The sequence below is a fragment of the Planococcus citri genome, chromosome 3 (genome assembly GCF_950023065.1).
Source record: "Planococcus citri chromosome 3, ihPlaCitr1.1, whole genome shotgun sequence".
NCBI classification, from domain to species: domain Eukaryota; kingdom Metazoa; phylum Arthropoda; class Insecta; order Hemiptera; family Pseudococcidae; genus Planococcus; species Planococcus citri.
Window position 1 is genome coordinate 41,194,067 of NC_088679.1, and position 26,241 is coordinate 41,220,307.

General features: G+C 34.1%; 1 protein-coding gene across 4 annotated transcripts in view; it reads right to left on the reverse strand.

The window, feature by feature from the left end:
* Positions 1 to 26,241, reverse strand: part of LOC135839136 (ras guanine nucleotide exchange factor P-like) — a 37,369-nt gene that overhangs the window by 2,396 nt on the left and 8,732 nt on the right. For 3 of the 4 annotated variants that reach the window (XM_065355028.1, XM_065355031.1, XM_065355030.1), the window contains 6 exons: positions 6,243 to 6,412; positions 5,863 to 6,012; positions 3,153 to 3,227; positions 2,091 to 2,182; positions 528 to 1,650; positions 246 to 423 (listed from right to left, as the gene is read on the reverse strand). In XM_065355028.1, the coding sequence (XP_065211100.1) occupies positions 246 to 423; positions 528 to 1,650; positions 2,091 to 2,182; positions 3,153 to 3,227; positions 5,863 to 6,012; positions 6,243 to 6,412 (1,788 nt within the window). Of the gene's footprint in view, positions 1 to 245; positions 424 to 527; positions 1,651 to 2,090; positions 2,183 to 3,152; positions 3,228 to 5,862; positions 6,013 to 6,242; positions 6,413 to 8,237; positions 8,700 to 26,241 lie in introns of those variants that run through there. The other variant, XM_065355029.1, reaches the window with a different exon arrangement.

Sequence of the window (26,241 nt, forward strand, 5' to 3'; positions counted from 1 at the left end):
AAAAACCACAAAATTTTGTCATAATGATTCTATCATTGTAGTTAAAGAACACCCACATGAAACCTAGCCCAAGTGAATTTATGAAAACTTATTCATGCTACCGCCTCAACTCAGTTTTTAGAGATTGTTCGTGCCTACGAGCAAAATTATGTTTCGTTTTTACAGCCCCTGAACTCATGAAGTATTTCAATCGTCAGTACACAACCCAGAAATCAACAAAGGTACAGGTAAACACAAATAATTACCGGTAATTCGATGGGGTTCTGAAGAATCAGGACTAGTATCAGTATGCTTTAGTTTTCCGCTACTGTAAACGGTGCTCCCTCTACCAGAATCGGATTGGCCTCCTCCTCCGCGATGCTTCTCATAATCTGAACTAAGCCCACTAATCGGGCCACTAGATTTAGAATCAATCTTATCAACCTGAAACGAAAACAATCAAAAATAAAATAAGTACCTACTTTCATCTCCCACACAAATATTTAAGCCTAAGGGTTCCTCGATGCAACTTTCAAAATATTACTTACTTCATCTTCGTTAACATCGTTTCCTAAATTTTCAAACGACTTAGATTTCTGTTTCAGAGGTAAATCCTTTCTAGCATAAGGCGACGTTTTACCAATATTTGCCTCAAGCAGATGATCGTTACTTCGAGCTCTGGATATACTACGTCGTTCCATGGCATTGGCATTGGCAACGTTATATTTTATATCACTAGGTAATTGGCTATCGTTTTTACGATACTCTCGTTCTTCGTACTTAGCGTTATGATTACCGGAGACGCCATTTCGAATATCGACACCGGTACGATTATCGTGCATGGTATCTTTTGTATAGTGCAGATTTTCTTTACTAGTCGAGGGAATTTGTGCTGGGTAATTATCACTGTGAACGTAATGCGGTCTTTGGGTAGGTATTGGTGGTCGACTGTAGACTGCTGACTGAGTACCCGAAGTAGATGGCATATCACCGGGGGTGTTTTGAAAACGTCTGATATTTCTGGAAACGTTACCGTTCGATGGCACTTGTTCGTATCTTCGATTAGCGGCGCTGACCGCCGCCGCATTGGCATTCTGCTGCTCCACTTCTCTGAATCTATTAGGCGTTTCGTTATCTAATATGGATTGTCTGGAGGTGGCACGATTCGAGCAGTCTTGATAATACTGTTTACTACTGCCGGCCACGCAGTTGTTATCATTGTTGCCGATGACCGCTGAGGATGCTTGCTGTGAAACTCCAGCCGTTTGGCCGACATCTACTCCTCGTTCTCTGTATTGCATTTGCTGCTGGCACTGCTGGCCGATAATTTGATCTCTTACTTCTTGACTTCGTTTGGCCATATCTGCCATATTACCGTTGTTATTTGAACCGTAATTTACATTTCTATTGCATTGTTGCGAATTAGCCAAGTATACGCCGCGTTGCACCAGTTGACTGTGAGGGCTCAAGTTATTATTCTCCGTTTTCATCGTTTCGTTGCTTTCGCTGTTATTTAAACCCGTTTCTGGTATTTGATCGGATTTCTGTTTGCTGAACCTGCTCGATATCATGTCTTTTATGGTGTGATACGTGCGAGATGGAAATGGCTTAGCAGGTTGTTGAGTTCCGTCGTCTGGTGTCGAATGCGATCTTCCGGATGATTTTGAGTAACTGTACTAACAATATAACGACTCGTTAGAAAAATTGAATTGAATACCAATTACCTATAAAATGTCGAGTATTTTAATTTGAATGTTTAATCGATTCATCATTTTTTAAATTAGGGATATCAAATCACGCGAATTTAATGTAGCGATGTGATGTAAAAAAAACAAAACAAAAATACCTACCTATCTTCTCAAAAAAAAAAAAAAAAAAAAAAAAAAATGAAAAATTTGAAATACTTATTTAAACGCGAAGATCGACTGCTCTGATGAAAAAATTATCCAATCATTTCCAATAAAAAAATCGATGCATCTAGATTTTTTAAAAAGGCCATATAAAATCGATAACCATTTACGGGCACTTTTTGGCCACTTTTGCGTTAGAAACCTACGTTATAAAAATATATATTTTCCATTTTATCTAACCAGTAACCAGTAACCACTCACCTAGGAGAGGTAAATCCATTCGAATCATCCTGATTTATGATCGGGGATGGCTCGGTTCCGTTTGTTGTTTCTAATAACGATAACGGTTGCGCCTGAAAAACATATTTAAAAAATACCTCATCTTAAAAACTATACCGACGTATAGGTACATAAAATACAGTTTAGTTTAGGTAGTCTACACCTATGTAGTATACATATAGGTATGTATGTAGTTAGGGCCTATTTTATTGAAACGTTTCAAATGCCAATATTTAATTAGAAATCGGAATCGGAAATTTTGAGTATTTCTCATGTAGTTGGTAGGTAAGTGTGATTCATTATGCGAATGGAAGTTTAATTCGAGAATAATTCGAAATTAACGCCAAGCAAACGAGTATGTAGAGGTAAGGTTATAGTTGATTATCAGGTGTATTTTTCCGATCAGTTAACGTGAGAAAATTCGTATTGTAATCGTAACTCCGACGTTTATGTTACTTGATTACCACCTTGTAATTGCTGTTCGATCATTTATTATCGAACCGAAAACGAAACGTGTGTAATTACATTTTATTTGTTTTTTTTTTCAATTTTTTTTCTCTCTCTCTCTCTCTCTCTTTCCCTCTGAAGAGAGTTTGAATTGTTTCCTTAGTTTATGTGGATCGAACTTGTAGACAATTGTCATAGAAAAGCAAAATCATACTTCTTTCAATGAAACATTTATGTAGCATCTAATTACGTACCTATTTAGATTATTCATTCTACGAATATAAAAATGAACATATTTCGTGGTACATACATATTAGTCTCATTCAACTTGTATTAAAATTTGTATATCTAACTCATACCTAGATAGGTATAATACGTGAAAAGACAAGTAGGTACTCATTTATTTACGTATGTACAGACTGAAAAGCTGAGGAAGACAGCTTAAAGTTTTATACGATCAACTTTTCACAAAAAGAACTCAATGTTCGAGAATATTTATAAGTAAGTGCCTGTTCGTTTTTATACACCAACCTTATGAAGATTTACACAACAAATTATTTGTTAAATATCAAATGAAACATTTATAGGTATATTTACCTTGTAAGTGCGGTGAAATTCGACGCCGATATTTTCCGGAATATTAGAACCCATAGCGTTTCGAACTTCGCTATACTGTACAAAAACAAATCGCCGCCACTTTAATTAAATATTGAACTGTTTAAATGGATACAAAAGTATAAAACTAATACATATAAAGATACGACTATAGATAGGGAGTAGAGGTATCTTAACTATTAGGATTATTCTCTATTTCGTTTGCAAGGTATTACCTATATTCAAACAAGCGGTATGAAATTTTAAAACCTAAATTACTATATTTTCATTGAATAGTAGGTATTTGATAATTTTTAAATTTTCTATCCTTAATAACGTTGGCGTTTTACACAGACACTTCACAAGCCGCGGCCACAGGAATTATTACAAATTAAAACCAGACAAGCGTGAAGTTTTCAATCGCCGACGGCGTATCACGATTATGACAGAGCTTCGAAGAATTCGATCTTATTCCTAAAATGTGGCTCGAATATACGTTTCGCTCAAATATACTTTTACACGAAAGTATGCTCGAATAGTTGGTATAGACAATAGATTTGATTTTCAGCTCATACGTCGGCATGTACTGTACCGGTACACGATTTACTAAACCTCTTAAATATTGCCTGTCGGAATCAAATAAGCGGTTTCAACTTAAACAGTGCCTTATTGAGCGTTATTTTTTCACTTTTCTTTTTACCAACATCGCTGTACCAACTTCACGAGTATATAAGTAGGTATAGGTAAATCATCATTGAAAAATTTCACGCATTTATTATGAAAGTTGTGCGACTGATTTACCTATGCTCGGTGTGTGGACATAACTAATAAATCATTTTGGATGAGGTTTTCACTTGCAAAATTTCTCCCAATTAGAACGAATATTTGGGTAGGAACTAGGAAGGTATGTACGTTTTTTCGTACAATTTACGATACTCGTGTCAACGATGTAAAATTTTAAATATATTTTTTATCGATCTACTGACAAGTGACAACATAAGTGATGAGCGATTTATTCGTTTTCTTTAACATAATTAGAAACATCTACTCATCTTGAGGAATGCGTTTTGATTTGAAAATTCATTTCATATCCAAATATACCTAAATCTAAATGTTCGTAACTAAACTACATATAATTTTGATTTATAATTTATTCTCGACCTTCCGAATCATTCCGGAGCCTCCGATAGATTTTTTGATTTTCTAGTTTTGAAGAAAGTATAATTTGTCAATCTTTCCTATATTATATAAAAAATCCGAAACAAAATTCAGCATCTACCTCTGTGGTTTTAGATTTGCCACCTCTCTGATTATTTGGCTTTCTTGGCCAATTTAGGTACAAATTTTCAAAATACATTAATTCTATACTTCTTTAGATCCAAAATCTTCCCCAACGATTACTTAAAAAAAAAAAAAAAAAAAAAAAAAAATGAATTAACGAAAAATTCGTTGTACATAATTATGTATCAACTTAAAAAGCTCAAATATGGTCTACATGCGTATTTTGACCTCCAAAATCGATTGGTGGTTTTTTTTGAGCTAGGTGAGAAACTGCCAGTGGATTTTTCAATCTTCAACTTTTGAAAAAATTCACCAGTATAGATGTAGATTTTGACTGGCACAGACAATTTTAGAAAAAATATGGCAAAATTGATGTAAAAAGTCACATGGGTGGTCAATTTGAATCTGTGAATACGGAATAGTGAATTTCATTTTAGTGCTTTTTATAACAATTTTACCAAAGCATGGAGAACAAAAATCCGCTGGACGCTTCAGAACAGCTCAAACCCCCAATCAGTTGATAAGGGAAGTGAAACAGGGGTAGCAGCCAAATTTCAGTTCTTTACTTCAATTTGATCAAATTCAGTTTTTTTTTCACTACAAAAAATTTATAAAAATTTGTCAACAATTGAAAAATGAAATTTAGTGTCTTAATAAATGTAGCCTGACGAGGATCTACCTATTTTTTGATAGTCTTTTTCGATTCTTCTTGTCCGGTCCACAAATTTTCTGCTAGTTGAAATACCCCCCTCGTGAAGTAAAATCATTAAAATAGGAATCTTAAATTAATTTTTTCCTCCATTTTTAAAAGTTGTTCTTCTCTATATTTTAACAAGAAGGCAATGGTAGCATTACGTGAAATATTTCAACAAAAAGTCATGTCTTCAATTTTACTTCAAAGTCTTCTATCGATCTACGTTTTTACAAAATTCACGAATGAACATCAAAAGACTATTTTGAAATTTAATCATCAGAATTTTTCGCATTTTGGGTAACCCTTTTTCTTGTTTGGTAATTTGATGTACCTATACTATCTTCACGAAGGTAATAATAATAAAGAAAATCTACCTCATCTACATATAAATACTTAATACAACGCTCTTAACCCTGCCACCAAGTTACCCTTCTTTTTTAAAAAACATTCTGTTAACATCCCCAATAACTAATAATTCCAATACTTATAACGATGGAAAATGCATTACATAAATAATTGAAAGTAGGATATAAACGAACAAAAAATAAATTTTTAATCTGATGAGAGCAGCGTAAATTTTTTATTTTTGTACCGAGTTATGTACCTTTACTTACAAACGTACTCGTACATAAGTAGTACATACATATTCGTAGTATCATTAGGTTGTACCTATTATATCTGAGTGGGTATTATTTTCCCTCAATCGAATTTATGTTCGTAAAAATGAAGTCAACATACCGTTCTAGTTCTATCTTCTGTCCAAGCCATTTGAATATTCGGAGCATCCGGAGCTACTGCGGTACTTTTGGCTTGTTTTTTATGGTATTCGTTCAGAATGGGAATTTTCGAATTTTTATCATAATTACTCAGGATGACTTCTCGTTCGATCTGTTGCAAAGAGAAAAATTTTCGTAAGCTACAAAACCGTATAGTCGATAATATAATATGTACTGTATTCTTCTTCCCTTTTTTCTCGACTTTATTGATAACATTCTTGAGCTTTTTTCGACTTTTTAAAATAAATCAACGTTTTTTTTCTGTTCATACTTTTTCGCTCAAATGAATAAATATTCGTTTCTTTGCAATTCTCTTTTCGTTTAAGTTTAATAAAAACTTACTGGAAATTTATTGGAATGTGTGTGTATTTGTTGAATCTTCGGGGTTGCTGAACCTGGTATACTAGCTGGCTCACTATACAATGGCTGGGGTGGCATTCTATACGGTGGTGGAGTGAGTTTATATGTACCTCCAGCTAGTGAAGCAGTTTTATCTCCGTTTCCGTCCACTTCTGTAACAAAAATACATTTCGAACACATTAATAATCGTTAAACCACCTTTGCGTCTAACAGAAAGGCGGATTATAATATGTAAATGAGATGAGAAATAACAGAGGGAGGGACACTTGTGAAATTCTACAAAAATGACTGATAATAGAAGGATTTTTCTTCAGTGATGATCAATGACTGTAATTGTTTCCTGAATCAAATTACCTATTTCAAATCACTACGAGAAACGGGCAAAAATGTCGCTTCTTCACAGATCAACCCTTGTTTGAAAAAATTAATAGATAGGCACTTGAATCAAGATGGGGATTTCATATTCACCTAAAAAATTTTTATTTTTCAAACCCATATGTATATAAATCTGAAGAGTAGCAACTAGCGAACGTTTGATGAGAATTTCTGCAGAGAGGTAGGTAGAGATACGCAAGCAATATTCGCGTCATAAACATGGATATAGCTCCACAGAAATAAGGTGCAATGCCCATCAAACGAGCATAAGTATAGGCAAATTTCAGCGAAATTTTCCCTTCAGGTACCTATATCTACTCGTTCTACTCTACAGATACAAATAACGTATAATTAATTCTGAAACGATTCGGGTATACTACAGGATTTCTTTTAGGTATGCACCTATTATCAGAAATAGGTATGCTTTTATTTGCGAACGTATAGGTAGGTACAACAGATTATTTACCACGTGATTTCAAGCTGTTAATTTATCATCCAAAAATTCAAAAATTCAATTTAAATACTCGGTTGATACCTTTCATTCATCGACTATGTACTACATGATGAATTACAATGGCATGCGAAGATGCGATACATTAATATGTTTGCGAATTTCCGGTCGAGGGCAAGGTAGGTAAGGTAGGTATGTGTACGAGCAATGGAAGCCGTAAACAGTAGAAAAAAATATTCATTTTCAACCATACCTACAGCCGGAAGTCGAGTCGTTCCGTGATCCCGGTTCCAGATTTTTTCAACAAAAATTCAAAACGTTTTTGTGCGTTCTAATTTTTTCAAGTGTTTTAAAAGATAATCTAACGTTACTTATGCCGAAGCGAAAAGCACATTGACCTTGTTAATCGCATTCGAGGATGAAATTTTCTTCTGTAAATTTACCTATACTGAAGATCCATTCTAATATCTATACATTAGATAGGTATTAGGAGGTATCCTATTAGGATTTGATACATTAATCGTCTAAATTTCATTCTATAATTACACATTTTATAATCGAATTGCCATTTAATAATATGACATTTCATCGAATGCCAGGTTACATTAAGCAACAACTCTTTTTATATGGCGTTAAATTATTGACTGAGAGATTGGGAGTAAATCAGACCACGGTATAAGGTAACCTGCCAAATGTTGACCCATTATATCGAATTATGATCCTTTTTTTAACATTGAATAAAATTGCACAGAATATATTTTTAACTGTTTTTCTGTGGCACATCTTATTGGGAGATCCTTCAGCTTCCACTTAAGGTGTATTAGCTGTTGAGGTTGAAACGTGATTTGAGTTGTTTACTGAGACGTTTGAGCATATGAGTTGAAAAATGAGTATTTTACTGAATGCTGTGGGCATTCAAAAAAAGTAGATCAATATTTGGCAGGTTATACCTTTTAACTAGGTACCTTTCTATGCCCAATGCTGATAAGTGATAACTTCGATTTAAAGATACTCGTCGAGTTGTTTAATCCTCAAATAATGACTTCATTTTATCATTTTCATACGAGAAATACATAATTAAAGTATACATAACTCGCATAAGCACTGAAAAAAATTTAAAAAATTGGGTCAGGCTATAAAATTCAACCAACCTCCAAAATGTGGTATTATAATATTCCAGCAAGGAGCCGGGACAAGTTTGTTGTTGGTGGAATTGCGTTTTCCTAAACGTTTGACTTGTCGGACAGTAGTAGCCATTGGTAAATTCCATCATCATCTTACGAGTAGATAATACTTATAGAGTTGTAAGCCGAATGAAAAAACCACTTAAACAAATTCTCGTACGCGGTCGGACGATATCGGAAGAGACTTTTAATTGATACGCCACGAGCTATCGATTATCAAACGAATGAATGATCATAATAATGAATCAAGATCAACGATTACGCCACGTAAATTTACCTCGAAACAGGTGTCATCAAAGCACCGAAAAAACACCACCGAAGATCACAGACACACGTACAGTAGGCAGTATGTAGGTACAATAAGATTGAAAATTAGACACGCGGATTAAACCGGTATTGCGCACGGGTTAAAACAAAAACGAAGAATGAGCAGTAATCGACTTTTTACAAACAATATGATCGGGGTACAAGAAAATTACAGGAAGTTACATGTCATGGGCTGCTGAATCCTTATATCTTATAAGGTCTTATAAGAATGGAAATGTAATGGAAGTGGAAGCCGGAGAGGTGAAAGATAACATTCGAGAATACTAATATCGTCCGCTTCTAATTAACGAGATTATATTGTCTATCTCTCTCTTTCTTTGTCCCTGCATCTGTACCTACACCTACATATCTGAGGTACAGTACACAAAGATCTTCAAATCTGTATCTGGTTCAAATAGGTAACACCTTCTTGAGAGAAAAATAAGAAGTTGGGAAACACACATATGAGAATATAAGTTCTAAACAATAATTCGTAAGAAAATGTCCCACGGTCGTAATTATAGCATCTACTTTTTTTCAGATACGTAACTTTCTTTTCGTTATCTAATTCGGTTATTTGTACATCAGAAGGAAAAAACACAATCATTTTTTTTTCATTTCTTTAGATCATAGGTATCCTAGGTCTTTTGTCTTTTGTTTTGTGCAAAATATCGAATACGATTCTGGTACAAATCCCCAAATTCATTATCCCGACCAGAAAGTTTTTTTTTTTTTTTTTGTAAAATCGTATAATTGACAACGTATAAAATAGATGCATAGGTATTTCAAAATAATGCGAATTTTTTGACAATTTCATCATATTTTAGTAAGTACTCCATATTAGGGTCTACTTTTTTAAGGGTCGATTTTCACTTTTTTATAGAAAAGAAAATCATTAAAAATCAAAAAATGAACTTGAGGGAGTGTACTGCGCCAGTTACCAAGCTTCGGTATGAATTATTTAATCATACACAATTGAGATGAAGAAAAAGCGCACAAGTAATTTGTAGCTATAATGAAATATTAACAATAACATATACATATAAGTTAGGTAAAAGTTGAACTGTTATATCATTATTCATTAGGTACTTATTTTACGACAAAATTCAAATTGAATTTTTTTCTCATTGTAAGTAAGAAAGATAGGTAGGTATATTTTTATAATGAATCATTATATGGCAGACTTTCATTTTTTTGAATCGAAAGTGCTGAGAAAAGTTATTAATTTATTATTAGTCACAAAAAGGAAAGAAGAAAAATCCTCTTTGGCTTCCTTCCTCTTTCTCTAACTACTGGATCTAACTTCGGAATGTTTAAATTCTTCACCTCCAGGAGTACAGAGAGGAAGGCAAAGGGGGACACCAATCCCGAATATCGATCTCTAGGATGTCTGTAAAATGCACTGGGATCATTAGCTGAATATTATTTGTACGGGTGCTGGGCTTACTTCAGTTTGAATTTCATCAAGTTTTTAGTTTTCATAATTTTCAGTTGAGTTGGAAATTTTTCAAGATTCAGTTTTTGTTTCAATTTTTATCATTTTTTTTTCACTTTCCCGTTTTTTCTGAAAGGCGATTGGATTTTTTAAAAAGCTACATATGTACTTAAGTAATGTAATATTATCAAATTTTCCATTTCCAGGAGAAAACGATCGGATCAAATCAAGTCTTTAAGAGATCTAATTGGATCCAAGGAACGTCCTTTATCAGATCAGGTCTCCCTTATTGGATCTAATCCGGTCTGAAGAGATCTAATCCGATCAAAATCGTGATCTGATCAATGGGGTCAAATTGAATCTATGGAATTTCCAAGTATCCATAATTTATGTAACACTATATGGCACTCGTTTGTCTCTAAAACAATATAAGAGCAGCTATAGAAGCTGAAAATTGCAAGCCAGAAATCTAAAAATTTGATTCAATTATTTGGAAAAATATATGTATTTCTGCCACACGTTTAATTCTCATTTTTTTAATAGAAAAAAATAAAAGTTTAAATTTAAAAAAAAAATCGTCCATGTCTTTCGCCTTTTTTGTTATCAAGCATTTGGCCACATTTGCCTATAGGTAGGAGGTATATATTTATTAGCAATTTTGACTCCGAGAAGTAAATTGAAGTACGAAAAAAAAATCATCAACACGCGACACTTCAATAATTCACAAATTAAATTATGAAACACAGAAACTCATTCGCAATTCGCACATCTCACGCGAACCAATATAAATCACGCGTAAATATTTTAAAGAAATTTCAATACCTAGCAATTAGCTATAAGCTTGTCTATCATTGGCAATTATTAGTTATATAACACCGGTAACCGTAAATTTGCCATTAAGTACCTACGTATAGATAGAATATGCAATATAATAATCAGACAATTTAACAAATATTTCGACTCATTCATTAAGGGCTCGGATTTAGTTACTAATATCCAGATTCCCTCATTTGAGATGATACCATCGCACATCACGTTTCGCTTAATTTAATTAACAATTTCACCGATTTTTTCCCTTCCAATATGCAATTAAAACCTACAGGCAATCACCGCACCAATTGACCCTATCATTATGAAGTTTAAATATCCGAGCCCTAACACGATTTTTAGCTTTATAACTATAACGAACCGAACCTAGTAAAAGCGTGTTTTTTTTTCACCGTCTGAAATTAACTCATCGAATTTATCCTTGGACTATATTTTGAAAATGTAGGTACGTCGAGTACGGTATACGAGACTTCTTCTTTGAGCTTGGCTGATTCTTTGATGCGTCGCATTGCAAGGATAAAAAAAAATCGACGATTTATACATCGTTTTTCACGCTAGAACAATAACAGGTGGGTTACAGGAAACCGCTTTTATTGAAGATCACACTTTATAGCACTCGGCTATTTACTATTTGAATGGTTTGAGAACCTCAAGTGATATACGTGTATGCCACCACGCCATGTACCTAGAGTACCTCTACCTATCTACCAACCTAATAACTTAGTACCTTACCTATTAATGATAGTTAAATATTGTGTTTTATTTACGACAATTTTAAAGCATGTTACATAGTTTCCTGTACATGAAACATATATTTTTATCGAAGGGCGTTTACGTGTAGCCATTTCCTTGATGTATCTTGAAAAACATGACTAATTGAGAATATCATTTTGCTCAATGTTTGATGGAAAAGTAGGCAAGTGGCAACTGTGACAAGGATCACCTAGGTATTTCAAAACCGAAGATTCCTTCAGTAAATTTTTTGAAAATTCCAATATGTAGGTACCTATTATGTAAATTGAAGAAGGGAACTTTTCAGCAAAAATGTATGAGAATAAATACAGTTTGATCAATGTATGAAAATTTATAATAAATTCGGAAATTTTAATAACTACTTAAGCTTGTAATAGAATAAATCTAAAAGTTGAAACAGAAATATCCAATTTTTTTTTACTGAAAATATGATCAAAATTTTTGAAACGATGAAAAATTGCACGAATTTTTTCAGAATGGAATTAATTCAGCGTCTAGAAAGGTCAATGATCTTTTTATAGTAACAGCCCGCATAAACGCATAAGTATGAATGATTTGAAACTTGATTGTTCTGTGTGAATAATTTGTTAACGAAAGTACTTCCAGCGTAAATACCTACCTATATTTATTAATCTTTTACGTAGGTACTATTAAGAGGTATTAAATTATTAAAATAAAACAAACGAGAAGCCAAAAAAGTATGGTCAACCCTCTCTGTTCTAAATAAATATTTTATGTCGGCAATACAGGTGCGCTCGTATCAATTCATATTTTGGAAAAATAATCGAAACTATTGATTAATCAATCTACCTTCACTGTCTGTCTGGACTTTTTTCTCATGACAGCCTTGTCTTACTCGTACTTATAGGCATGTGCTTGGCTACATGCATACGAGTACTTAGTACTTACTTACCTCCTATACAATAAGAATATTGAACTAGAATGCGATACCTACTCAAACATGAAAAATTTAAGTAATAGGCTATGTATCATTATTTTGGGTTACTGGGTAAACAATAGAAAAATTAATAAAAAAGGAGAATACAAATGCATTTTAAAATAGTCCAAACTTTGTAAAAAAGAGTGTGAAAAAGTCGGTAAAATAAAAACGCAAAACAATGATTTTCAAATCAACAATAAGGAATAGTTGCTTCGAAAATCGGCTCAAGATGAGGCTTCAAAATTTTTTTATTTATTTCTTCTTCCTTTCCTTTAATAAAATGCTCAAGCAATTTTGGGATTATTCTTTTTTTTCTGATGTTTTGATGAAATGTTGAAATATTTTCATTTCATCAGATTTGTAGCTGCTTCATCATCCCCTGTAAAATTACAAATCGAAGGAACTATCAATATTCCTTATATTTGTACCTATAATTAAAATTTGCGAAACATTATTTTAAAAAAGAAATAATTCATTAATTCTTTTGTTTTTTTTTTAATTTTCAAAAAACTGTTTTGCTTTTTCTGGTATTTTAGGTAGGTACTTATTAATTTGTTTTTTTTTTTCAAATTTATTTTTTGACATTCCAACAGTATTACAAAAATTATGATTTTATCAAATGATATCGTATTTTTTTGCGAAAAATAAGAGGATACCTAATTTAAAAAATTTTGAAATACATATTTCTCTGTTTTTCTTAATTTGAGAAAACAATTTCAACTGAATAGATTTTTCTCCTCTTTTTTTTCAACGTGGACAAACATATTTTATTTTCTTGACGTGAGTACATATTTTATTGCATTTTTCAAGTTTAAAAACAATACATTTTGATTTTTTTTAAATTTTCTTAGGTAAGTGCTAGGTGTCTACCTGCGTCCTATTTTTTGTTTTTATTTTTCATTTTTTTTTTTGGTCTTTTTAATTAATCTATTACGTACTATAAAAGGATCATTTATAATGATAATCACCCTAGTAATCAATCCCCAACCTATTGATATGGATTTAAACTTCATCGGCAACTCGTGAAGCTACAATTCTTCACCTCCTGACATACCAATCAATCAATCACAGCCTTCACCTCCCCGAAAAATACGTGGGCTACACTGTATTTGTGATTAGTTGATTTTTGGCTTCACTTTTTCCTGTAGGTACATTTTAACTGTAAGTGCTCGATCCAGTTTAAATCCATATCTACGAGTATGGTTTATCTCACTCTTCGCCAAAACATGTTCATTTGAAAATTCGAATTTAAGATTCTGTCGCAGATTTCAAACTATAAGTAGTTTTAATTCGTTCAACAAATTCATAATGCAATTCTTGCTCTGGAATGGGATTTGAGTAAGTAAGTACCTATAATGCATTTTGTTTGTAAAAACCGATTTTATACCAGAATGCAAGTATGCCCATGTGATGAGATAGGACACCTGTATGAATGTTGATTTTTCCACATCACCTCTAGTGAGTACCTACTTATACTTATTCATTTTTTAAAAACTAGTTACAGGATTTTGGCTCGTCCCAGCTCGTTTTATTCTTGATTGTATATGTACCTAGACCTCGTATGTTAATGAAATCCACAATTCCACAAATAAACATTCCAGCTTGTAGGTATACATACGAAAATAAAAAAATTAGGTTTTTCGCCATTGTGTTTCAACCTTCCGAGTGCAAGTACACCATACATATTCCTAATGTTGATGAATACGGCACGCTAATGCGCTATAATTTATTTATTTATATCAACTTCTGAAAAAATAGCCGACAACAATGAACTTGCCTACATAGATTTTGAGTACACATAGAACATGTACTTGTGCGGTTATCTAGATACCAGTATCGCGGCGAGTTATGCTTATTTTAATAAATTACATGGACAGTTGCGGTGTTTTATTTTTCTTCAAAAGTATAATACATACGTAACATTCTCAACAATTAAAATAATTAGTGTCATTGTCATTACGAGAGTAGCATATCGGTACAACATGAAATTGTTATTTCGGATTCCAGTGTCAAAGAACTATATAAAAGCACTACATACACCCAGTTCATCACTATAGACTTCATAAGTTACGTAGAGAACACGTAAAGCACATTCAAAAGTACCTACGTACGTATTAACGTAATGGCATGGCGATCACTATGAACGTGTTGCTCGCAGCTAACAAAAAAGAAAAATTATTGATATCGAATTGTTTTCTACACTATAATTTCAAGACCAAACGAAGCCGTCGGCGTAATAGTTGAATATAGCTTATTATACTTATTAGTTGCATTTTTAATCAATTTTCTTTGTTATTGAATACCAACATGAAAATGGCATATAGCCATATGATGCAGATAGGTATTATACCAGTGAACGTATAGTAGATGCGTGCGAATACGACATAATACTGCTCGTTTGAACACATTTGTGAATTTCATAAGTATTTTGACTATAGTGAAATGCAAAATGTAGTATGGCAAAAATTGACGCAATCAATGATCCAAAAAAATAGCATAGGTAAGGGTACCTCTACCTATACAGTGGCTTCGAATCTATGTAGATATAGGTATAAGTATGCCTAAAACCCGAAGGTATTAGACTCGTGGCATTCGCCAATGGCTGAGATGAGGCATATTAAATAGAAAAACTGATTCCATAAAACTGGTTTGATTTTTACGTTAATTCTTTGAGAAACAGAGTATTTATCGTCATATAAATACAGTTAAGCATACCTTACAATTAGCATAAAATTAAATACGTCCGTGTGAACATAAATTTATTTTTACTATAGACTATACCACTATAAGTAGGTACCTACGTACCAACCAGCATAAATATGCACGCTACGAGTATTTCAAAAATTCACTGCATGCGATGAACATGATCGTAGCAGCTCTGTACCGAGTTGAAATACTCTGCACTTTCATATATAAGTACTTAGAAGATATTTCCAAAGCTTTAAAAGTATCAGTAGTACGTTTTAATAAAAATGATGCCACTTGTAAATCCCTTTGATGATCCAGAAAAGAAACACGAATATCGCCAGAAATCGCAATCATTAATTGGCTCATCACTCGAGAACCGCACGTACCAACACATTTCCACATTGTTTACCAATGTGTTAGACATCTACAGAAGTATATATCTGACTAGATCTACCTGATCAGATCAGAATTTTGACGGATTAGATCCAATCATTTTTCTCTAGGCGAATACCTCTGATTTTTCTGATTCATTCAGACAACGTTTTCAATATTTATGATGAGTACATATTAAGCTACGCTCATGATTGGCCATAACTCTTAACGTCTTTTGAAAATGCAAATACATATCTGAAGATAAGTACCAGGGATGAAAAGCTAGCCGAAAGCTTAAAGCCAAAAGCTGAAAGCCGAGCAGATTTCTGCACTAAGCCAAAAGTTACATTTTTTTTGGCTTTTTCAAAGGCTTTTTTGCAGAATTGAATTCTCTAAATTCAGAAGAAACAAAAAAATGAAAAAAAATTCATTCAATTTTATTTTAATGCGATTTAATGAAATGAAAAAAAAGAAAATAATTCTAGCAATGAATGTTCTCCACTATCACTAATTATGAAATCAATGTACCTGATCTAATTTTTAATTCCCTTTTTTTTGCAAATGGATAGTGTATCAGCTAAAAGTTAAAAGTCAAAAGCTTAAAGTCAAAAGTTTAAAGCTAAAAGCTTAATGAAGTATAGCTGAAAGCTGTTAAATTGAAAATATAAGGGAAAGCCATTGGAGGCCGAAAGTTTGGTTAAAGCAAGCCGTAAAAATCGAGATAGCTGAAAGCTAAAGCCAAAAGTTTCAATTTTGAAATTTCAAGCTAAAAGCCAAAAGCTAAAGTTTCATTTTAAGGCTTTTCATCCCTGATAAGTACCTTAGGTATGTAGTGAGCTGGAGGCTCCATCATGGCTCGAAATTCGAAACAATCGTCATTAAATTGGTTTGGTTCAAGATGAAAACAAAGCTTTGGATTTTCAAAAATTCATCAACGTATCACAATTGAAGTTGGCTAATAGCTGGAATTTTGAATTACAATGTCTTCGGATGCTCTTTTAATTTTTTTTTTTTTGGTGACGAACAGAATTTTTCGTTCAGTTGGGATGCATATATTTCTATTAAAATTGTAAAAAAGAATGCACGGGGATACTCATATGTATATTCATTTAATTGAAAATTAAGTTTTTGGGTACGCTTTCAACGCACAGTGCGCAAACACCTTCGTGAAACAAAATAAATACCTGTAATACCTATGTACATATTAGCTCAGTTTGATGAATGGCACATTGGTGTTGATTCGCTCACGATAAGGAGATAGTCCATGTGTATCTATAGCGAATACTAATACCAAACTATGGCCTTCGATGACTTGTCAACGATTTATTTTATTTTTTAAATTCAATGATCGGCTGTAACGTGTTGTCAACAAACACGATGTATTTATTTTCTCCATCTTCTGACACTTGATATAGGTACCTAGATAAACTATTCTATGATCGCTTTCGATTTAGATATTGGTACTTCTCACTCGATGATCTTATTCGCTATCATTCAACATGATGAAACTGTTTATTTAGTAAAAGTTAACGAACCTTACTTAACCACTGTAGCTTATACTTTGGTCTTTGGTTTATAAGTAAGGTACATAGACATTTAGTGACGCACTGCCATGCTTAGATGCTCTAAAAAATCTATATAAATGGAAAATGGATAGATACCTATCGTAATTCTTCGTGCACGAGGTACATTAAAATACCTACCTACTTCATTGGAAAATTTACACTATTCTTATTACAGGTAGTCGTATACGTATATGCTGTAACCGGACAGGTGTAATAAATTATTTCTCAGTGTTAAAAGATGTAATAAAAAGTCAGGTGAGAAGTTATCTTGTTGGGAACGAATTAGAGGAGAAAAACGCGAGCTGGCTAAGGTACATACATGACTGCTGACGAGAGTTGTAGTTACCCTTATCACCATGAAAGAAAAGATTCACTTTTATGTTTTGTTACAGGAAAGTACTGACTTATATTTTCTCATGCAGGGGAGGAAAATGAGCCATATTATTCTAGTTATTGTTTATTTTTTTTCAAATAAAATATTTGGGAATAATTTTAAGCACAGGTGTTGCATCCGGATCACCGTATAATAGGCTGTGTTTGTATTTTGATTTCTTTCTGACTTGCACATATTACACTTATGGATATGTATAGTCTACAAATCAGTTGCGCATCCTGGATTGTTTTTGGGAGTATGATGGAGTCATGGACTTATAGCATGGAATAAATAGAGAAAAATGCTAGTTGAACATCAGAAATTATTGTGTTATTTATTTTTTTGAAAGGTGTAGCAAAGATCTTCTAATTAGAGGAAAACGAAAGTAAAATGGCATAAATTGTCATATTTTCCCGGAAGGTACACTTTACAGCATGGCTCTACTTGACTGTCCTTCATTTTTTGAGCTCTTCAGGAAAACGGTCCTTTTTCTTTTATAATTTCTACATAACTTGAATCATAAATTTTAATTTCTCGACTAATTAAAGGGCTGGAGACTTTCCTATATAGTCCGGCATATGACAATAGGAGTAATTGCACCCCCCCCCCGCCGATCCTCCGGGACAACTTTTCTCTTAAAGGGGACATCCTAATTCCTAAGGAACATTTTAAAGCAAAGTTGCCAAAAAAAAAGTTGGCCTTACTTACAAAATGGCGGCCATTTTGATTGACAGGTCAGCCGAAATCGCAGATTTTGCGTTTTAACATAGGACTTGCACGAACTTTTTCAAACTTTACAAAGGTAGATCGAAAGATCATGCAAACATTTATCACCTGTCAAAATTTCAAGTGCTAAATAGCGTTTTTCAATTTTTGGTGAATTTTTGAAAATCGAATTTAGGCCAAAAATGAGGGAAAAAATCAAAATTTTACCAAATTGACTTAGTAAGCTAAAATTTGGGATATACCCTATTTTCGACATGCCAAATCGATTGGAAACGGTTTCAACCCGTTTTGAGCAGTTCTGGAGCCTCCAACAAATTTTTGAAACTCGAAATTATCACAAAATTCCATAAAATTGGAGTTGTAAAGCTAAAATTTATTCTAAAAACTAATATCAATACGCTACGAAGTACTGCAGATGAATTTCAAGTCGTTTTGGAGCCTCCAGCGACTTTTCGAAAATTCCTGAAACCTAGCTCCAGCAGATTTTTGAAACTTTAAATTTTCACAAAATTTCATCAAATGGAGATGGAAAGCTGAAATTTACTCTACACTCCAATTTTAACACACTCTGAAAACGACTTCTGGTGGATTTCAAGTCATTTTAGAGCCTCCAACAACTTTTTTGAAAATTAATGGAGCCTCCAGTAGATTTTTGAAACTTGAAATTTCCACAAAATTTTATCAAACCAAGATGGAAAGTCGAAATTCATTCTGCAAACTAATTTCAATACGCTACGGTAGTTGACTGCTGGTGAATTTCAAGTCGTTTTGGAGCCTCCAGCAACTTTTTGAAAGGTTGTATGACGTTTTTTTGGAAAATTGAAATTTCCTAAAAGTAGCTGGAAGCTTCAAAACCATTTGAAACCACCATATAGTCTGCGAAGTAAATTTCAGCTTGCCAACTCCATTTGATAAATTAATGTTGCGGGAAATTTCAAGTTTAAAAAATCTACTGGAGGCTCCAGTAATTTCCAAAAAAGTCGCTGGAGGCCCTAAAATGACTTGAACCCACCTGTAGTCGTCTTCAGAGGGTGTTAAAATTGGAGTGTAGAGTAAATTTCAGCTTTCCATCTCCATTTCATGAAATTTCGTGAAAATTTAAAGTTTCAAAAATCTGCTGGAGGCTCCAGTAATTTTCAAAAAAAGTCACTGGAGGAGGCCCTAAATGACTTGACCCCACTTGAAGTCGTCTTCAGAGGGTGTTAAAAATGGAGTGTACAGTAAATTTCAGCTTTCCATCTCCATTTGATGAAATTTTGTGAAAATTTAAAGTTTCAAAAATCTGCTGGAGGTTTCAGGAATTTTCGAAAAGTCGCTGGAGGCTCGAAAACGACTTGAAATTCATCTGCAGTACTTCGTAGCGTATTGATATTAGTTTTTAGAATAAATTTTAGCTTTACAACTCCAATTTTATGGAATTTTGTGATAATTTCGAGTTTCAAAAATTTGTTGGAGGCTCCAGAACTGCTCAAAACGGGTTGAAACCGTTTCCAATCGATTTGGCATGTCGAAAATAGGGTATATCCCAAATTTTAGCTTACTAAGTCAATTTGGTAAAATTTTGATTTTTTCCCTCATTTTTGGCCTAAATTCGATTTTCAAAAATTCACCAAAAATTGAAAAACGCACTTTAGCACTTGAAATTTTGACAGGTGATAAATGTTTGCATGATCTTTCGATCTACCTTTGTAAAGTTTGAAAAAGTTCGTGCAAGTCCTATGTTAAAACGCAAAATCTGCGATTTCGGCTGACCTGTCAATCAAAATGGCCGCCATTTTGTAAGTAAGGCCAACTTTTTTTTTGGCAACTTTGCTTTAAAATGTTCCTTAGGATGTCCCCTTTAAGAAAAAAGTTGTCCCGGAGGATCGGCGGGGGGGTGCAATTACTCCTATTGTCATATGCCGGACTAATATACTCGTATTACACTTATTCTGTCGACAGTTTTGACACTTTACGTAATCAATACATCAAAAAATCACTCCAGAACTAAACTCTGCTCCACAAAACGTGAAAAAATTTCAACAATTCGCCCAATCACCAAATGCACTTCACTGTCCATCTCAATTCCTAGTAATTAAATTAGACGTACCTGCCGAATGCGGATTCGTTAAAATAAAAAGGAAAAGTTGACAGTATAGAAAACATCACGCAACATACCCATTGCAAAAGTCAAGCTACGCTAAAACGGTTTTTAACAGCTTTATGCGGCATGTACGTACTACGTATGTGTAGAATAAGAGTAGCATCTGTATTCTGGTCACGCTATGGTGGGTGGAAATTAAAAGGGAGACGACTATTTTGTGAAGCTACTTAGGATAACAGGTACTTGTGTTGTAACCTGCAGTACATAGACATACTACATACATACCTATACAATGGGTGAACTGGTTGGACACCTGTTGGTCTTTTTATATCATATTATTTATGCAGTTTCCGGTTTTAGATGAGCTGTTGCCGGAAATGGCCAGATAGAGGGACGAGAACTCACCAATATAGGTTTGAATATAGTGACGGTGTTTTTTCATCAATCTTTTACCCTTTCATTTATCGAGAGAAAAATCGTTAAATTTTTTTATCGAACGAATTTAAAGGCAAAACTGAAAATCTGTGGATACCTATTTGCACTGTCTGCAGGACTTGAGAGTACATCTACTCAAAGTTTCGAACTGAAATTTTTAGCAAATTTTCTCCACCATGCTCCTTTTTCATGCAATGAAAGTATTGAAAACGAAAATATTAATTCTTTTTAGCTACACATTTTAAATTCCAAATCTGATTAAAAATATGACCGCAGTGACTTTAAAAACAAAGCATTTATTGGGTACTCATAAATCATGGGCATATTTTGAACATAGGCGATCGGATAGTAATAGTCTTCTCCTATTACATCAAATTCCTCGATGTAGACTATCCTTTTGTATAGGTAACGAGTTATTTTCACACCATACCGCCAGCATCAACATGGAGGTAACATAAGTACCTAATATTATATAGGATTTTTTGTATATTCATTTAAGTACACGGTATACTTAGTATTTTTCATATATAGGATATAGTCTTACAAATAACTCCTATACACTTCTCCATTCATCACCTGTTTGATTTTTCTTCGTAACATTTTATTTCCTGAACATGCCTATCTATTTACAAGAACTTCGAATGGGGTTAAATTTGACAACATATTTCACGAAGAAAATCTTGAAAAATGAAAGTTACTAAATGACATCTCGCCAGAAGCTTTTATAGGTACCTGTAGCGTTTACTTTACTCACCGCCCACCATCGATCGAATAAAACTTTATAGGTAGTTTTTAATTTAAAATGAACCGCCATCGCGCGTTCATAAATAATTCTTCATCCACCCACTCGATGATTATTGCCGAATATCCACCAAAATTCAATCATATACTCTAGCCGAGTTTGTAATTTAGTCATCTAAACAAAGCAAACATACCTGGGTGCTTACTTGCTAAGATAGAACAAATTTTTATATTCCTGGTTTTCTTATACCGGTTGAGAATTTTTAATAAAACGAGTCAATCCTTGAAAAAAAATCTGTTTTACGATTACCATCGCACATTGATCTATTTATTAGTGTAAAAAAACCGGTTCTGAGTACGATGCGATGTTTTCAAGTGCCAGTTAAGTTGGATGGAATTTCAACGGCTATGGCTATGACTATGAAACAATGAAGGTAATTTTTACTATTTACCAAGTATTTAGTAGATATTTACCGATGACGTATGACTTATTATTCGGGGCTGATGGGCTGGGCAATGGCTGTATGATTGTTGATTGTTGAACAGTTTGGCTTAACGGAAACTGGGAAACTACGTAAGAATATCGTGATATAGACGTTAACAAAATACTTATGTATGCATGTTGAAGTATACCTATCCTGCAGGTAAAATTGAACGACTTTGAGTTGTAATATTTCAGAAAACTCATGTAAGTACATATAAGTACTAGGTAGGTAGACTAGGTACATAGCCTACCTATGTAGAAGAATTGTTATGTACCTATCCTCCGATTCATGATTAAAACGATTTTTACGCAAATTAGCAACGAGCAATTTACTGTTTTAAAAGCGGTATAATTTTTCATCTATTCAACCTTCGTGTGTACCAATCTAAGTCATCTATTTTTAAGAGTAATTTTTATTATGTACTTTTTTTTTCGGGGTTTCCCAGGAAGTTTACCTCATAATGAGGACTTGAAAATTTTAATTAATGGAACGCAAACGGATAACTGAAGCTGAGCTCGAAAAATTATCAAAATATGCTGAGATTGTAACGTGTTTGTAACTTTTGCAACCCACAATTGCAATAATAAAAAATTGAATTGAATTTGAACCTTATCAATCAACAATCGCGTGCTTTATCAGCCTGAGTCTGAACTACTGCTGAAGTAGGTAGGTCAGTACACAGCTTACAATCCTTTAATGCAACTTCAGACTTATCACACTCAGCTGAATTTCAGGTCACCTAACAATATTTCCAGCTCTGATTTTTAAAATGAGATAGATAACTCAATCTGGAAACATACAAATAGAAGTATTATTGATGCAATTTGACTTTTGGCCCAACGAAAACGAGCAAAAACACGCTTGGTAGGCGCTGCAGAGTGGGGGCTCTTTTGAATAATCCAAAATATTGTCATTTTGTTTTTATGTAAGCTGAAGATCTTCATTTAATCCAGAAACCGAAACAGATATTTAAAGTAGTTGGGTGCAATTTATTTTACTGGTAAGTAATTATACCATAAGCAATCACAAAAAAAAACCGGATAAAAATAAATTTTCAACCATTTTATGAAAATGATCCAACCAGAAATTGGATTGTAAGTTGAGATTCTTGCAGAAAAATCGAGATCTATTCAAAACTGGCCCACTCGGCTTCGGTCATTTGAAAAATTCCTACATGAAAATTAAGCTTAAAAGTTGAATAAAAGCTTAAGACATCAATTTTTTCTTGAAAATTTTAAATTTTTCATTGATACGAGGGGCGTCTTAAAAGTAAGTTTCCTTATTTTTTTCTCCGGAACTACTGGACCAAACTGGATGAAATTTAGGAGATTTTTAATTTTTGAGTTGCTGCATGGTAACACTGTAATTTTTTCAAGTCCCTATGTTGAAGTGATCGCGTGCAGTTGCTTCTCAAACATTGATTGAGCGATGATTTGAAGCGTACCAGTCTCAAAATACCTTACATGATACGATTATTTTTAACATCTGGGAAAAAATTTGGTTCAAATTCACGAGGAAATGTGTCGAGTGCATATAGACCAAACGTTGTGAGCGTGTAAATGGTGCGTTGATGGAGGAAATCTTCTGAAGAATTTGCCAAAATGAACGTACGCCTCAGAAAATTCGCAGTTTGACGTGAAAAGGTCGCCTCAACGACATTTGACAACTTTCAAAGCATAAGTGAGTGATATGCCGATGCGCTCAAGGAATATTTCCACCATCAACGCATCGTTTGGACACTTGCGAAGTTTGGTTCATGCATTCGATACATTTCCTCGTGAATTTGAACCAAATTTTTTCCAGTAGACGTTAAATAATCGTATCATGTAAGGTATTTTGAGACCAGTACGCTTCAAATCATCGCTCAATGTTTGAGAAGCAACTCAAGCAACTGCACGCGATCACTTCAACATAGGGACTTGAAAAATTACAGTTAGTACGGGTACCATGTTGGTCTATCGTTTCAAAATTGCAAAAGAGTGGGACCGGAAAGATATACTTTTTTCGCGATATTTCCTCGAAAGGGGATCATTTCCCGACCCCGAAACCACCATTACATTTTTGAGATCAAATTGCAAAACCGATCCAGGGGTTCCCAAAGTTGTGAAAATTGAGCACCTTCGTTGTCATCTATTTTGGCCCATAAATCCTGACCAAAAGGGGGTAGGGTGGTGCTTGTGGTCTCAAATAACTCGTATTGGATCACTCTTGAAATATCTACGCATGACCGTTCTCATTTAGTGATACCTCACATTTCAGTGGTTCCCAAAGTTGAACTTGTCTATTCCAAATTTTTAAAGTCACGCATTCAAACGAATATTGTCAGTAAATAAATTTAGCAATCAAAAACTAGTCCAGAAAAAAAGTTGCGAAATTTCACGACGATTTCAAAAATGTGTCATTTTTTTTCTTAGCATTGATCGGGGCCGAGCTGAGGGGGTTGGAACGTCAAAAAACGTGATGTAACAATAGTCCAGTAACTTAAGCAAAAAAATAGGGGGTATCGTGAATCTGTAGGTGGCAAGCTGATTCTTGGTATACTGGTCCATTTTGATGGCCTGAAAACGAATCCGAGGAGTCCCTTGCAGTCCCGGGTGAGCTTTCCCCTAAATTGTGGATCTTAGCCCCCCAAAATCGGTCGCCATAATGTTGATGGTTAATATTGATTGTAATACCTTCAATCGTTCCAAAATGGTACGGGGGGGTGGTTTTCTTTGTTTTTTTGAGGTACAGAGCGGAGCACAATGTCATCCCGCCCCCTCCTCCCCCTTCACTTATCAGTTATTTGCCTATATAAGTACGCACGTGAGATGAATTGAAATGCACTAAAAAATGTAAAATTGTCGAATGGAATGTTGATACGAGTTTCAAAAACCAGTTTTAGCGTATTGTGACCACTTCTCCCCCTTTGTGGATCTTAGCCCCCCCCCCAATCGGGTTTTGACCAATATATCGAAAAGTATTGAGTCCAGCTCAAAAATAGTCAGGACGAATGCGGCTCTACGTCTAATTTCTCATCAGATGACCCATTGATCAATTTTCCAGTACCAAGGGGGTTGGACCTACCCCTTCTGACCTCTCACCATTCAATTATTTGCCAATATAGTATATAAGGTGAATTGAAATTTACTTTAAAAAATGTAAAAATGACGAATGGAATTGTGCGAAAATGATCAAAAAGTGCGATTGGGCTGCAACTTTAGAAATTGTCTGTAGCTCAACTGAGTTTTTGAAAAATTTTGGGCTGAAAAATACCTTTTCGTATGTACAGATTCGAAATCGTACCCAAACCTGAGAAAGCTCACCTTGTGACCAGATCTCAGATTTTTTCCCTACGAGGGGCTACCAAAAATCAACTCCTCCAAACCCATCACTTTGATACAAGTAACAGCAGAGATATGGGAGGTACAGCATTGTATTCTATGTTCAATCCTGAACCAAAATTGCAATTCTCCGAGAGTCAGTACCACTGTTTAGAAGCTCAGATTTTCAAAAATTGGTGTGAAATAAGCGCTGTGAATGCTCAAAGAATTCATTGCTCGGTCCACCGACCAACTTCCAAAAGTACCATTCATTCTAACACACTTGAAACACGGGCATATCGCATAAGCATAGCGAAACTTGGCATTTTGGTTCAGAATTAAACTAGGGACACGATGCTGCATCGCCTACCTCTCTCTCGTTACCCGTTTCCATTTTTCATTAATTGAATTTACAATAAAATTTTGAAATTTTTTAATGCATCTAATTTATAAAATTACCTACTCTCAAATTTTTACTTTGCCTATTGGCGATTGAATTGGAAATTTCATACATACAGACTTGAAAAGTATAGGAACGAGAAGGTACGTAGGTATTCGATGATTTAGGTTCACTCCACTTCAGAGGTACGAAAAAGTTTTGAGGTCTTGTAAAACAAAAAGGGGGAGAAATGTTCACGATACGTTTAAAACTCGTATTAACTTTCCATTCGTCATTTTTACATTTTTTAAAGTAAATTTCAATTCACCTTATATACTATATTGGCAAATAATTGAATGGTGAGAGGTCAGAAGGGGTAGGTCCAACCCCCTTGGTACTGGAAAATTGATCAATGGGTCATCTGATGAGAAATTAGACGTAGAGCCGCATTCGTCCTGACTATTTTTGAGCTGGACTCAATACTTTTCGATATATTGGTCAAAACCCGATTGGGGGGGGGGCTAAGATCCACAAAGGGGGAGAAGTGGTCACAATACGCT